At 40.7% G+C, this 13,632-nt stretch overlaps 1 protein-coding gene across 1 annotated transcript in view; it reads right to left on the bottom strand.

The window, feature by feature from the left end:
* The window catches only part of MICU2 (mitochondrial calcium uptake 2), a 71,202-nt gene that overhangs the window by 16,401 nt on the left and 41,169 nt on the right, over positions 1 to 13,632 (bottom strand). The window contains exons 5-6 of the mRNA XM_081199401.1: positions 10,164 to 10,211; positions 3,395 to 3,477 (exon numbers count right to left, since the gene is read on the bottom strand). Coding sequence (XP_081055527.1) covers positions 3,395 to 3,477; positions 10,164 to 10,211 — 131 coding nt within the window. The remainder of the gene's footprint in view (positions 1 to 3,394; positions 3,478 to 10,163; positions 10,212 to 13,632) is intronic.

The raw sequence follows: 13,632 nt of genomic DNA, 5'->3' as shown, positions 1-13,632 counted from the left end.
ATCTCTTGCAGGATTGCTGTCCAGAAGGGTTGGATTTTAGGGCATTCCCACCACATGTGGTGGTATGTGCCTGTGGAGGTGCAGCCTCCCCAATATCTCAGTGAGGTTCCTGGCTGTATCAGCGTCAGTTTCCATGGCATTAAGTACCACCTGTAGGTGAGTTTCAGAGTAAGTTCCCTTCTTTTTGGCTGATATGGACTTAAAGGGAGGTTTAGACCACATTCTAATCCATTGGGTAGGGTTAATTTCATAGCCTATGTTGGGCTCCCATTGTTCTTTAATTGCGTCAAGGGGGGGTTGTAGGATTTTGGATCAGTATTTTGTATATTGTGGATACCATCCCTTTGCCATGTCCCTCTGCTGTCAGAAGGTTTTTGAAGGTGGTCAAGGGCCTAGTGGCTGCTGATTTTACTGCTGGGTTGTTTAAGAAGGCATGTAGTTGATGGTGTGTTAGCCAAGGTATTTGGGTGTCCCATAGTTTGTCTTGTATTTCTTGTATTGGTATGGGTTTGTTGTTTTTGTAGAAGTCTTTTAGACAGTGTAGGCCTTTGGCTTGCCAGGTTTTTATCTGGCGGTTTTGTGCTGTGTGTTAAAATAGTGGGTGATAGGTCAGGAAAGTTAGTGGGAGTGGGGGTGGGGATGGGGATGGGGATAGTTTGCCTACTTTTCCCCAACCTGTTCAGTGTTGTGGGCATTTTCTTTAGTTTGTTTTGGAGAAATGGGTATGCTGTAGTGGGGATAAACACACTCATCATTTCTGATACAAGCTTTCTGGCTGAATAACCACAAGCAGGTTTCATGAATGGAATCCTCCACTGCAGTCAATCTTTCTACTCCCTTCTGTCCAATTTTGGGTATTTCATTTGTCCTACTCCTACTTCAAATGCCCACAGAATTGGCCATGCTGTTCAGGAGGGCCTCCAACTCTCGGGGAAAGGCTTTTCAAGGGAATGCAGGGAGAGGTTGGGAGGGGAAGGACTGACTTCTGACTGCTAAGTTTTCAGAAATCATGAAATATGCACAGAAATACATAAAAATGGCACCAAAGAAGAGTAAGAACACGTAAGCCTTTGGAGGCCATTTTAAAGAAGTAATTCCTTCTAACACAGAAGTCAAGTTTTTAAATGGGCGTAATACTGTGGCTATTAGAGTGCATCAGAAGTCTCTGGTCCAAACCTTGCTTCAGCCATGAGTTTGCAAAGCTTTGTTCTCTCCATCTCACCCTTCGCACTTGAAAGGTGCTATAATAATACTGACATGATCAGAAGGCTCAATGGCAGCTTATATGCTTTGCTCATGCAGAATGTCCCAAGTCTAGAATAAGAAGAGTTTGAATTTAATATCCCGCTTTATCACTACCCGAAGGAGTCTCAAAGTGGCTAACATTCTCCTTTCCCTTCCTCCCCCACAACAAACACTTTGTGAGGTGAGTGGGGCTAAGAGCCTTCAAAGAAGTGTGACTAGCCTAAGGTCACCCAGCAGCTGCATGTGGAGGAACGGAGACGCGAACCCGGTTCCCCAGATTGCGAGTCTACTGCTCTTAACCACTACACCACACTGGCACTTCTAGCTAAAGGTTCTCAGGCAGCAAAGCAGGGAAGGGCCTGGAGACCTTTGACTGCAGCTGCCATTCGGAGTAAGAACTGTGCTAGGCAAACCAATTGTTTGACTCCATATAAGACAGTTTCATAAGGTGCATTAAGACTGAATGTGAAATACTTACATGCTCACAAAGAACTAGTTTTGTTTTGCTTATGCATTTTTTTTAATGATCCAAGTATGACCTGACAATTTCGTGTCATACCATTCTTTAACAAGTTCAGATCCAAAAATAAGGTCTCCAGCAAATAAATAAATCCATTTGCAGCTTACTATAAATCTCTAGCAAGTCATTCAGCAGACTCCTGGCAGCAACCTCTCTTTGGGAAACATTTGTAATTACATGTACTCGCAAATCTCTTCAGAGGCTGGGTTTCTAGCAAGAGATTTAGCACAGCACACTGCAAAGCTCACCTACCTTCCAGAGATGTTAGCACCAGTCCTCAAATGGACAGCAAAAATAAAAAAACAAGGGACTTATTATTTACGGTTACAGCACGGATAAAGATAGAAAGCAGAGGATTTAGAGTTGCTTAGGAGAGGTGCTTTTAAAAGTATGTTTATCACTGGGAGACAAGCAGCGCATAACTTTCCCTTCGCATAATGTGATGCTCCCCAAGCCTGCTGCTTTATCATCCTTAGCCCTCATCTCCGATTCCTCATGCCAACACCAGGTGATCGTTTTGGCAGGTTAGGATTGAAATGGCACTATTTCCCCTAAATAGTTTGCACCTGGCCCTGTCCAGTCATTAGAGTTGGTGCGCACTGAAACCCAACACTGAACACAGCGACCCTTTTCCTAGCAGTGCGTGCAGCAAGACCACCCATCTGTGGTCTGTTTGTTCAGGCAAGGCAAGCTGGGGAGGGGGGGATAGGGCATTATTTCCTCTATTTATCCCAACCTTAATACTGTTGAAAGATGACGAAACAAGGGAATGGGGGGCATGTGACAGAAATGTGCCAACGCACTAGCAGCTGCCATTTACAGCTATGGCAAAAGCGTTTGTAAGGTGAGGCAAGGAGTCATGGCTATACAAGGATTTTCCTTCCAAGTCATTCATAATCTGCCCTACCTTCATCTGAACCTGGGAGGGAGGGAGGGCAGCATTTTCTTCTGCTGCCAGGAAGCCTGTTAGGTCCCCTAAGGGTTGATTCCATCACAGTTGTTGCATTTCGTTTTGGCACTGAAACTGAAGTACCTCCATCCCCTCTCCAGATGGTCTCAAGAGCAAAACACATTATCTTCTATTCAAATTAAAAAGGCTTACACATTTGACTTTGACCTCAAGTGTGCATTTCATAGTATTCATAATAAAAAAGCTAAATATACCTTCTCTTTCCATTTCTACAATGGAAGCCTCTCTCTAGTGATGGATTTTCTGCAGTTTTGCTTGTATGGGTAGATATATAGCAATCTATTCCACATATATAAATAATCATAATTTTAAAATTAAATAAACTCTTAACCCTAGCTATTGACACCAAAGCACTGTTCTTGATCAACCATGTTAGTTAAGGAACAGCAGTTCGCTATATGTTCACTGCCACCTGTATCCAAATGTAAAAATAGGAAATCTGGTTTTAAAAAAATGTTCTCGATTTAACTCAGAACTTCAATGAAAAAGGGTTGCAAAAGGTTTTAATTTCCTCAGTTGTTCAAGTGAAGACATGATCTCTTGTGTACAAAGCAGATGAGGAAGGAATAGTCTTGATCAACTGCACTTTTCATTTGTAAGTTATATAGTAATTCCATAAATTAAAAAAAAGGGGGGGTTGAAAATATTGTCATCCATACCTTAAAAAATTCCTTTTTCTCTAAATGTTCATTCCCGTCTGCATCCAGCATTTTAAAAGCAATATGAAATCCAGTCTGTGGTTCTGCAATGAATCATAGAATACAGATTTATTCAGAAATATTTTACATGTAAGATAATGCTTCCCTGCTACTCCAGTTCCTCATAAATGGGCAGATGCTTCCAGTTTCATATGAATACAGAGGATCCATAGTTAACTATGTAAGCATGTGCGAAGGTGTTCTGAAGCTAGCGGAGCGGCACTGTGTACTTAAAAAGGAAAAGTTGACCAATTCAATCTCTGCTATTGTGGAAGTGCATTGACTCATTGGTTGGTTGGTTTTACTTATATGCTGCTTTCCCACAATGAGCTGTGCCCAAAGCGGCTCACAACAAACATTCAAAGCATCAAAACAGAGAACACTGGAAATACAAATATAAAGAATACAGCACATGTCAACAGATTCAAAATAACAAAAATCAATTTAGCAAACACAGAAAAAATTCAATATATATATATATATATATATATGTAGGTTTTGGTGTCTTCGGGTGTCTTCCCGTGTAAGAGTTGGGGTGTCTAGGCGACGTTTCGACGAGGTCTCACTCGTCATCTTCAGGCTGGTGCTTTCGGCTTCTTGTTACTAGAAGCCGAAAGCACCAGCCTGAAGATGACGAGTGAGACCTCGTCGAAACGTCGCCTAGACACCCCAACTCTTACACGGGAAGACACCCGAAGACACCAAAACCTACATTCCTGTACCCGTGAAAATCTACGAAAGCATATATATATATATATATATAAAACAATTTAGGCTGAAGTACATAAATACTAAAACCAAAGTTAACCGATGGAGTTTCTGGTAGTGGTCTTGTTGCACTCCAAGAAGTCTGGCTTAAAAACAGTTTATAGAGGAGGTGCATGGTGGGTGATGTCCTACTTAGGCAAACCAGCATGTTGCTAATTAAAAAGTGGATCTTCAATCCATGGTTTGAAAAATCAGAAATGGGATGTCTAAACTGAGCCAATGTCACAGCAGCAGCAACTAGAGAAACAAGACTTGGAAAGATCTAAAAGGATCTATATTGGCTCCCAGTACATTTCTGAGCTCAATTCAAAGTGTTTGGCTGACCTTGAAAGCCCTAAAAAACCACAGCCCTGTATACCTAAATTGATCCTAAATAGTTGCTATAGCTTTCTTGCATACTATTCAAGTGCCTGATAAAGTGTTTGGAATGTTTGTGAGGGATCCTGTCTCTTTTAAGAAGTTTGATTAGATGACTTTCAAATCCCCAGAATTTTGAGCAGGTAACTATCGTTCATGAATGATCAATATATATTTCAAACAGCACTGTCACAGTGTGCTAACCTTGAAGGAGGAATCCATTTGAGAGACAGTTGATTTCTTCCTAGTGGAATGCTTCGTTCTAAACATTTTACTAAGTATTCTTTGAGTCAGTAATAATGTGAATGTAGCCTATAATGTCACTGGAGAATAAAAGCAGAATGATTTATTCCAAAGTGATGCATACCATCTGTTGCAACAGGCTGATAAGAAGGTAGCCCTGCGTAATACATAGGAGCTAAAGCTGCTCATACGGCTCATAAGATGACACTCTTATCTGATATGATGCAACCCCAATGGTATGTATTTATAAAATAACTGAGGTTCAAAGAAAAGCTCAATGCACTTGCTTTTAATTACACAGACAATAACTCTAACATGTGAGTTTCAGACACTCACAATGACTATTTGTGGAAGTTACCTTTGGACGCTAACTACGGGAAGAACCTCCGGCTTCCTCAAAATACTAAAACGGGTCTTTTTGAAAATATACAGTAGATTAAGGTTACCAGACGTCCCCGTTCCTGGGGACAGTCCCCGGATTTACGAATCAGTCCCCATACAAAATCCATTGAAGTTGAAAAGTGTCCCCGGATTCATTGAAAAAAATCTGGTAACCTTACAGTAGATGTAAATGCAGGGCCATACTAACCTTTCCACAAAATTATTCAGCTATGACGTCCAGTGGCTAAGCATTTCATTCAGAGTAGGGAACGTGTTAATCCTCCTCCGCTGGGAAATGAAGCAGGGCCTCAAATTTTGCCCTTCCTAGTAAATTCTTGCTTGTTCTAGTGGATGTAGGGCAGTCTGCCTTTTGGGGATGCACCATTCCTGAGAGCAGACAGGATCCTCATACTAATGGCATCCAACCACAACAAGGACCTACTACAGTGCAGGAACCTTTCCATTTCCCAATGATTGCAAAAAAATATAAAAAACAAAAGCTAGCTATTGATTGGAACAGCTTACTTAACTTAGAAAAGGAAAGGAATAGTGTCAACTGGGTGGTGCTGGGGAGAGTTCAAAGCAGTCTTCCCAAAATCCTGTTCACTGTAACTGTGTTGGGCATGCAAGATTGCCTTTTAACCACTATGAAAACAGAAACAGCAAGTTCAAAAGTGAGGCCCAAAGCATCCCTTAATGCTGAGGTGGTTCTGTGGGATGTGGATATAAAAAGCAGAGCACGGCAGCTGCTTTGAATAATCTAGTAGCTTCTAATAAACTAAGGTTTCATAAATATACTTGAGAGCTACGAAGCACCGAGAACGAATTGAAATGGGAAACCTGTTAGATGAAGATGGAGATACTAGCACCTGCTGACGTTTTCTTTCAAAATGATGGATATGATAACTTAACACAATGGGAGCAATGGATTTTCCACCACAGACAGAGGCTCCTTTGTGTTTGACATTCAATCAATTTGAAATACCAAGGAAATAATATCATTCAGTCCTTTGAAAAAGGGTGGGAAAGAGTTTGCTTTGATGCCACTTGGTTTCCACTTCTTCAACGCAGCAACGTTTGTGACCTCATAGCACAAGTTCCAACAGCACTCAATACACGTTGGTGCTAAATGGCAAATGATGGCTGCTTTATTCCTAAATCGCTACTTGGAAAAACTGGTGCTGCAACAGGAGTGTTTCTATCTGGCAAATACAAATGCACATTAAGAAGGTGCAACTTTTGTGGACTTCCTTGGTCAATGTCCATGCAAAACACCCCACACAATTAAATTTGTCTTAGTAAGAATTTCTGTCAAGCAGATTACTATTCTTTTTTTTCTTTTTTGAAATATTATATCTTCACTGATGCACCTCTTTACCCTGTCTCTTGACACCTGGAATAAATATTTTCAGAACTCACCCTGTTTTTTGTGATTGTGTTTTTTCATAATTGCAAGTTTTAGAAACTATTTTTAACATAATATTTTAAATTATTGTAACCTAGGGTCTTCCTGGCCTTGAAAGAGATGGAAAGAATGCACACTGCCTCTCACAAGGTCAGGGAGTTCTTCTTAAGGGAGTGGGAAAGAGGCAGAGAGGTACCATGCAAGTCAAAGAACTGCTCCCGGTGCCAACCCTGGAAAAATCACAAGAGCGAGGGTGACGACACCGAACCTCGTGTTCTTTGTTTGAAGAATCTGTACCCTGCTCATCAGCCAAGAATGCTCCCAAACCAGTTTATGTATGATCAATAAAAGCAAGTCAGTTCCTGCTCAGAGAAATATAATCCACATGACAAAAAAGGGGGGAAAGAGAGAAAAAGGAAGAAAGATCATTTGAGCACCAGCTCTGAAAGTTAAACAGTAGTTCTTATAATGACCAGCAGGAATGGAAACAGTTCAGGGAGAGAAGGAACCAGATTGGGACTGCCCTTTCAGCAGAGTCAAGGGAATGGCCCTGCTCTCCCTCTGCTGCAGCCTGATTATTCAGCTGCATAAGTAACCTGTGAAAACTGGCATCATTTTCAAAGCTGTTTTAAACTACCCATTGTCTGTTTAGTCATAACCATTTCCATAACTGCTCATTTTGAAACAAGCAATGTTTATTCACAAAAATATTACTCAAAATCTATCAGGAAAAGGCACTTTACTGGAAAAAGCAAGACATTCTTTTTTAGATGGTAGAAAACTAAGTTTGCAAGGAACCATCCCTGCCTTCTTTTAGACGTCTTCTGAAAACTGAATTGTTTAGATAGTCCTCTGCAATATGAATTTCTCTTGTTAACCAACCAGCATTTATTGATGCTTTAAATGTTATTTTTATAGACACTTTCTCTGATTGTATTACAACTTTGTATGTTGTATACTGCTTCAATATACTTTTATGAAAATCTGGATTACAAATACTTTAATAAATACATAAATAAACAAATTACTGCAGTTTTTGGGAAAAGAGATTTATAAAGGCTTAGTGTGATATGACAGAGAGGCGGATCTGCGCTCCTTTCTTAATACAAGATATGGAAGGTCAGTACTATTAAGGAAAAAGGGAATATATTTCATATATGTATCGGCTTTATAGTGACACTTCACAAAGACCCTTGTAAAACATGTTTATGTGGTTGCATAATTCTCCCTCATTTTGATTTGGCCACTTAGTTATTCCCCAGAATCTCAGCTTTCATTTTACAAAAGCCAACAAAAACAAAATCCTTAGATTTTATAGCTGTCCAGTAACCTTCAAAACATGACTCAAGAGTAATTAAAACTGCAAACTCGGAGTCTCAGCCAACCTAAAAATAATAGCCCTAAGGAGCGTCTACCTACCAATATTTCACGTCAGAAGAGCTTTAGACAGCCCTTCTGCTTCATAGTCCAAATTATCTGACTAATGGCCACACATTCACAAACAGGACTGGATATGCTGCAGAACCATGGAGACTGGTGTGCAACTATCTCCATAGTTCTTCCCAGTAATGTGTAACACTTCCACTCATGTGGTTATACAAGATGGGGTTTGTCAACCTGGGAAGCCCATCTAGGAGAAGATAAACTCTGATCCTAAACCTCCTCTGCCTTGTGGGCCTTCCAGCAACTCCCGCAGCCAGGCTGGTGCCAAATGTATTGCTCTGCTTTCCAGTGAGGCGGGGGGGGAGGGGGGCTTCTCATCTGGGCAGCGCAGGACCTCCATACACACTGCCCACGGTTGTACCCTGGTGTTGCTAACGCAGCAATTTGACTTTACCCCCGAAGGTGCACTCCATTGTCCTGAGACAGACGGATCCCTACAACAATAGTTCCTACTCAATATCCTTCAGTTGCTGTATTTCACTTTGTAGTACAAGGCTAGGTAGTAAAGCAATATGGGTGAATATCAAAATCAGTAAGCGCACAGGCTGTTCTGGAATTCATCTGTTTACCTTACCTGAATGAATAGTGAGCAAAATGGGTAAGACAAATAGTATTAGTTAACATTAAAGGTGAAACAAAAAGTTAAAGCAGGAAGGAGGACACGTTGTCATTAAAAACAAGATACCTGCTCTAGAGATCCTAGAACATTTGTGATAACAATTCCAATGGTCCTTGGGTATGCATTATATGATACATATATTCCTTCGAATGGTAAACTTTGGTGGCTGCACGCATTTGAATTTGGAAATGAAACACAGCCAGCCAAATATAAGGTAGACAGTAATTTCTGCATACCTGTATGTCATTGGAACTCCTTGGGTGCACAGAAGTTTGTGAATTAAAAGAAAAAGCATGACAGTACAACTCAAAAAAAGCTCCTGAGACCTAGGGATTGATGGGGGCACAGAAATGAGAAAATTCAGACCAACTCATCTCATGGTTTGGAGACTCAACTTTTGAGTTCATGCCAAAGACAGGAACTTCTGTCTTTGCAGCTACCTAGCAGAACACCATTTTCTGTGGCAGATCATGGAGGCTCTGCATAGACATGGGACTTTAGTTTGCACAACTTGCATGGATTGTGTTAAAAAAAAATGTTCAGTTTGGACATACCCACCCACTTCCCAAATGCTCTCTCAACCAGTATCATCTCCAAACAGGCAAAACAATCAAATAAAAAGCAGGCAAAACACCCCTACCCCAAACAAACAGGTACAAAACCCAAGCAAAATGTGCACCCTAAAAAAATTGCAGGAAAATTGATACACATGCCCCGTTGTCGCCCAAGTTCCAAGTTTACCAGGCAGCAACACAGTCCCTTTTCCTTTCCTTTGGAGTTCCAGGGGACGGCAGGAAGCCAAGGCACAGGTGTCCAGTTGCCCCACCCTCCTCCTTTCCTCTAGGCGCATGTGAGCCTAGAGGCATTCTGGGGAAAGGGAGAAAAGAGAGGCGGGGTGGCTGGAAGCTGTCGAAGCTCAAAATGCAGGCCTGATGTACGAAGTGAGCACTATGGTTCCCAAGCTCTTTCTACCTTGCCACTCCCATTGACCTGTGAGCTTCAAACCCTTTCCTTTTCCCTTACCGTTTCCTAGAGTTTCAACCTCGGTGCTGTTTGTATCTCAGTGCCAGGCACGTGGGGTGAGGTGGGGGAGGATCTCCCCCTCTTTCTCCCCTCCTGCTGCCACCACCAGAGCTATAGCAGCTGCAAGATAAGCAGGTGGGTGGAGGAAGGAGCTTGGGTGAACGGTAGGTAAATGGGTGATTAACAGAAGTACACAGCCCTGTCATATTTCTAGAGTTAAATCAGATCCTGTTGAAACACCCACCCTGCCCCACATTTCCCTGGAATAAGGAAAGCCATTCCCCAGTATGCGTGGAAATTGTTTAGTCTGCTCCAAGCTGTTCCAATTTCAGAAGAATGGAGGGGGAAGGTTGTTTCACTCATCTCTACTCTTGCAAGTAATTTATTGATTGAACTTTGAAGTTGGATTTTTGTTATAAGAAAATTCACTAGTGACATGGAAGCTAGTAATAGTGATTCTTTCATACTACAATGTACAGCTAACTACTTACTTGTGAGTATTGTCAGCAAAAAGAGGTACTCTGTGTAGGAGATCAATCCTGAAACAAAACAGTAAAATGTGAAAATTACAGAATTCAGAATCAGGATACTAATGTGGCTTGCATAATCAACCACTTTTGTAAAGATTATTCCATTCAACTCTGCGTAACAAATAAAGGAGGTAGTCGCTATTATTTATCAGTCAAGTTAGATGTTTCTGTTCCCCATTCTAGTGCTCTGGCAGTGAACTTCTTATTCTACAACCCCCCGTCATGTTGATGTCTCATTAAGAGACTTGGGTTTATTTGGCATTAATAAAAGGTCTGCACTAAATCTTTGGATTTTCACAGAAAATATTCCGTGTTTATACGAAGGATGAATAAATTAAGTGTGCTTTGTCATATTTAGTACCTGGGAGGAGAGCTACTCTAACGTTACTCTGAAGGATCAAAGTATTTCATCCCTTGGCAGTCTTGGAAAAGCGAAGACCAGATTTTCTCTAAGTCTCAAGGGGAATATGGCAACACAAAGCTGCCAAGCTGCTAGATTGCACTGATACGGCTGCTGGGCCCAGAGCCAAGAAGAGGCTTCACTTTAAAAAAAAGGAAAAAAAAGAGGTCTGAACACGTCCTTTCTGCAAGGTGAAAGTGTTTCCCCCCTTCCTTTTTTAAAGGAAAATTCCACCACCTCCCTTTGAAAGGCCGACTTAAACGAACAGCCTGAACAAACACAAAGATGCGACAGTGTCAAAATAGCAACATGCCAGCTAAAGATAGAGAAGTATATAAAGAAGTATGGTTTCAACAAAAGAATCTGAAGCATCCCTCCTGTCCTGTAAGAGCACTTTGAGGATTTTTTTTAGAGTGGCCTCATATAAGTAACTTTTAAAAAATAGTCAGGCTACTTTTAACATGCGAGCCAAATACCATCCTGCATAATGGAAGAGCCTGTTAAAAGCAGATGTTTTAACTCCACTATCTACAGGGAAGCCATTTCTCTAATTTACATTTAGCAAATTGATAGGCAAACAGCCTTCCTTATGACTTGTGCATAAAAAATATTCCCGCTTACTGTGCTCTGCCAGCAAGTAATTTGTAACTGAATTTAGAAAGGTAGCGTTCTACGAACTTGCAGTGTGCTGTGTGGCACTGCTGTGTCTATCTCAGCGCCAGCGCTGTCCAGAAGCAGGAGGAATCAAAGTGGCTACTCATCTATGTCAGATTACGGGGAATATTAAAATGTTATTTATGTCTGCATGGTGGAAACAACTTTTCTCTGTGTTGCTCCAATGATAACTATGCAGTGTTTCCAGATCCACCACTTCAAAAGCAGGGCTGATAGCTAGGGTCTTTCTCCAGCACTCTGGGGAACCTGGCTCATAGTTGTGGGTCTCTCAACATTACACAAGTGCTGTGGGATGAACCCAAGGAAGAGTACCTCTCATGGTGGTCCTGCAATGTTCAAAGCACATCTCTTACTCTATTGCTTTGAATTTGAGTTTCCTGACTTTTCCTTGCAACTTTGTCATAGCTGGGCGAGGCAACTGAATACAGTCAGTTCCATTTCACAGGATTGGAATGGAAGCAAAAGGCAAATAGGAATTTTGGCCATTGAACCTGTGCCTCAGTTAAAATATAGCACTCCTCAGGACCATGTTGTGGTTAGATTCTGCCTGTATCTGTATTGGATCTGAAATAGATTTATATATGAGGTTGTCTTGATTGTTTCATATATGTTTTAATTGTTGCTGTTTTTATTGTTAAATCGCTTCAATATGTTTCAGAGGAAGAGATTCAGAAATGGAAATAATAAACAAATAAGCCCCAGAGTAACCACTTGTAAAACCTGGGTTTAAATGCTCCAGCGAGTGGTTAAAGACAACTACCTCCCCCACATGGAGCAGGTGCTATGTTGTAAGCTTATACCAGTTTCCACATGGCTCCCAACCTTTTGAATTCATTTCCTTTAAATGAAATAAATACTGTTTTACACTTCAAAGTGTGGGTTCTCTTGCTATTTACAGTTTGAAAGTACAACACTGCAATAGGCTATTTTCAGAAAAGTTGTGCAAATAATTCTTTTACTAAACCTACTTAAGGATTTGTTTGGGTTTTTTTGAAAGTCACAAGATATTTTACATTTTTTCTGTCCGTGGTTGATCCTATTATTGTCAACATACATCTGGCTGACTCGAAGCACATTTTTACTGTGGACTCAATTTCATAATAGTTCATCACAGTTTTTACTTAGCTGTTCCATAGACCTGCAAGAGAATTCTATCCAATGTTAAACGGAATTCCTTTCTGGAACGTGCTTTATTTCAAAACAGCAAACATTATTTATTTTGTTCAAAGATTATAAAGGTGCAGTCATAGAAAAGAAAAGAATTATGTATCCATGTGATCAGAATTAAAAATTACAGAACTTTAACACAGTGAGATGGTGATGATGCAGCACACATGAACCAGACCTTTTAATTTGAGTGTAATTATTTTCTAACTTCTAACAAAGAGGGCTAAAAATTGCGACATTTATACTTGCAATTATCAAAATTTTTAGATACACACAAAACACAAAATTAACAGTAAATGATAAAATGGGGAGTTGCAGACATTCCACTAGGAGGCATAATTGTCTTCAACTAAAATCCAATGAGTGTTCATGCTCTTGATAAGGTATTGGTATGGGGTAAACTGTGCGTTTGAAAGCTGTGGATTCCCAGCTTCTTCTAGATGCTTAGAAATAAAGATTCCCCACTTTGAAAAATCCTTAATGTTTTAATAGTGAAGCCTCAGAATTAGAGAACAGCGCAGTGGCTTAGTGAGGAGGTGGGAGGGGGAGCCCAAATCCATTCAAAAAGTGCTGAATAAATAAACTACGCTTGTAGGTGATTCCATGCAATATCTCTACCTTTCAAATAAGCAGCTCAATAAAGTGGAATCTCATCACCGTAACTGAAGATAACCAAGGATCCTACAGAAATGTTATACCTGTACAAAGATCACAGATTCATACAAGTCTTAAGAACATGTAAGCTGGAATTAGAAGAACTATGGACATAAACAAATGTTCTCCCTGCTTGTGTCCATGTAGTAACAGGACATGCTGTCTTTCCCTAAAGGGACCCTAATTCCTAGTTTTCGGTTTTCCTTCAGATCAAACAACATAGGATCAAGGGCATGTTTATGTGTTTCATGTTTTTTTGTGTGCAAGCTGTTATGTACCTTCTTCTCAATACAGGGTACATTCTCTCTGTGCTGTTTGGGTTGGCTTGGCAGATCCCTAGATAGATGCTCTGTTGAAGATATGGAACATCCCCTGCTATTAGCGGAACTGAGGATCCATCCACCCTCTCAACCACTTGCCCCCAGCCCTTTTCTGGTGGAATTTCACAACCTTCTCTGGGTTGTGACAGCTATCCTTTGCATATAAAAGTAATGTATGCAAGCCACACTTTAGTCACTGGCCATGGGATGTCAA

Source organism: Podarcis bocagei, assembly GCF_964188305.1.
Source record: "Podarcis bocagei genome assembly, chromosome: 6".
Classification (NCBI taxonomy): domain Eukaryota; kingdom Metazoa; phylum Chordata; class Lepidosauria; order Squamata; family Lacertidae; genus Podarcis; species Podarcis bocagei.
Note: the sequence above shows the minus strand (reverse complement) of the source record. Positions and strands in the feature narration are given on the sequence as shown.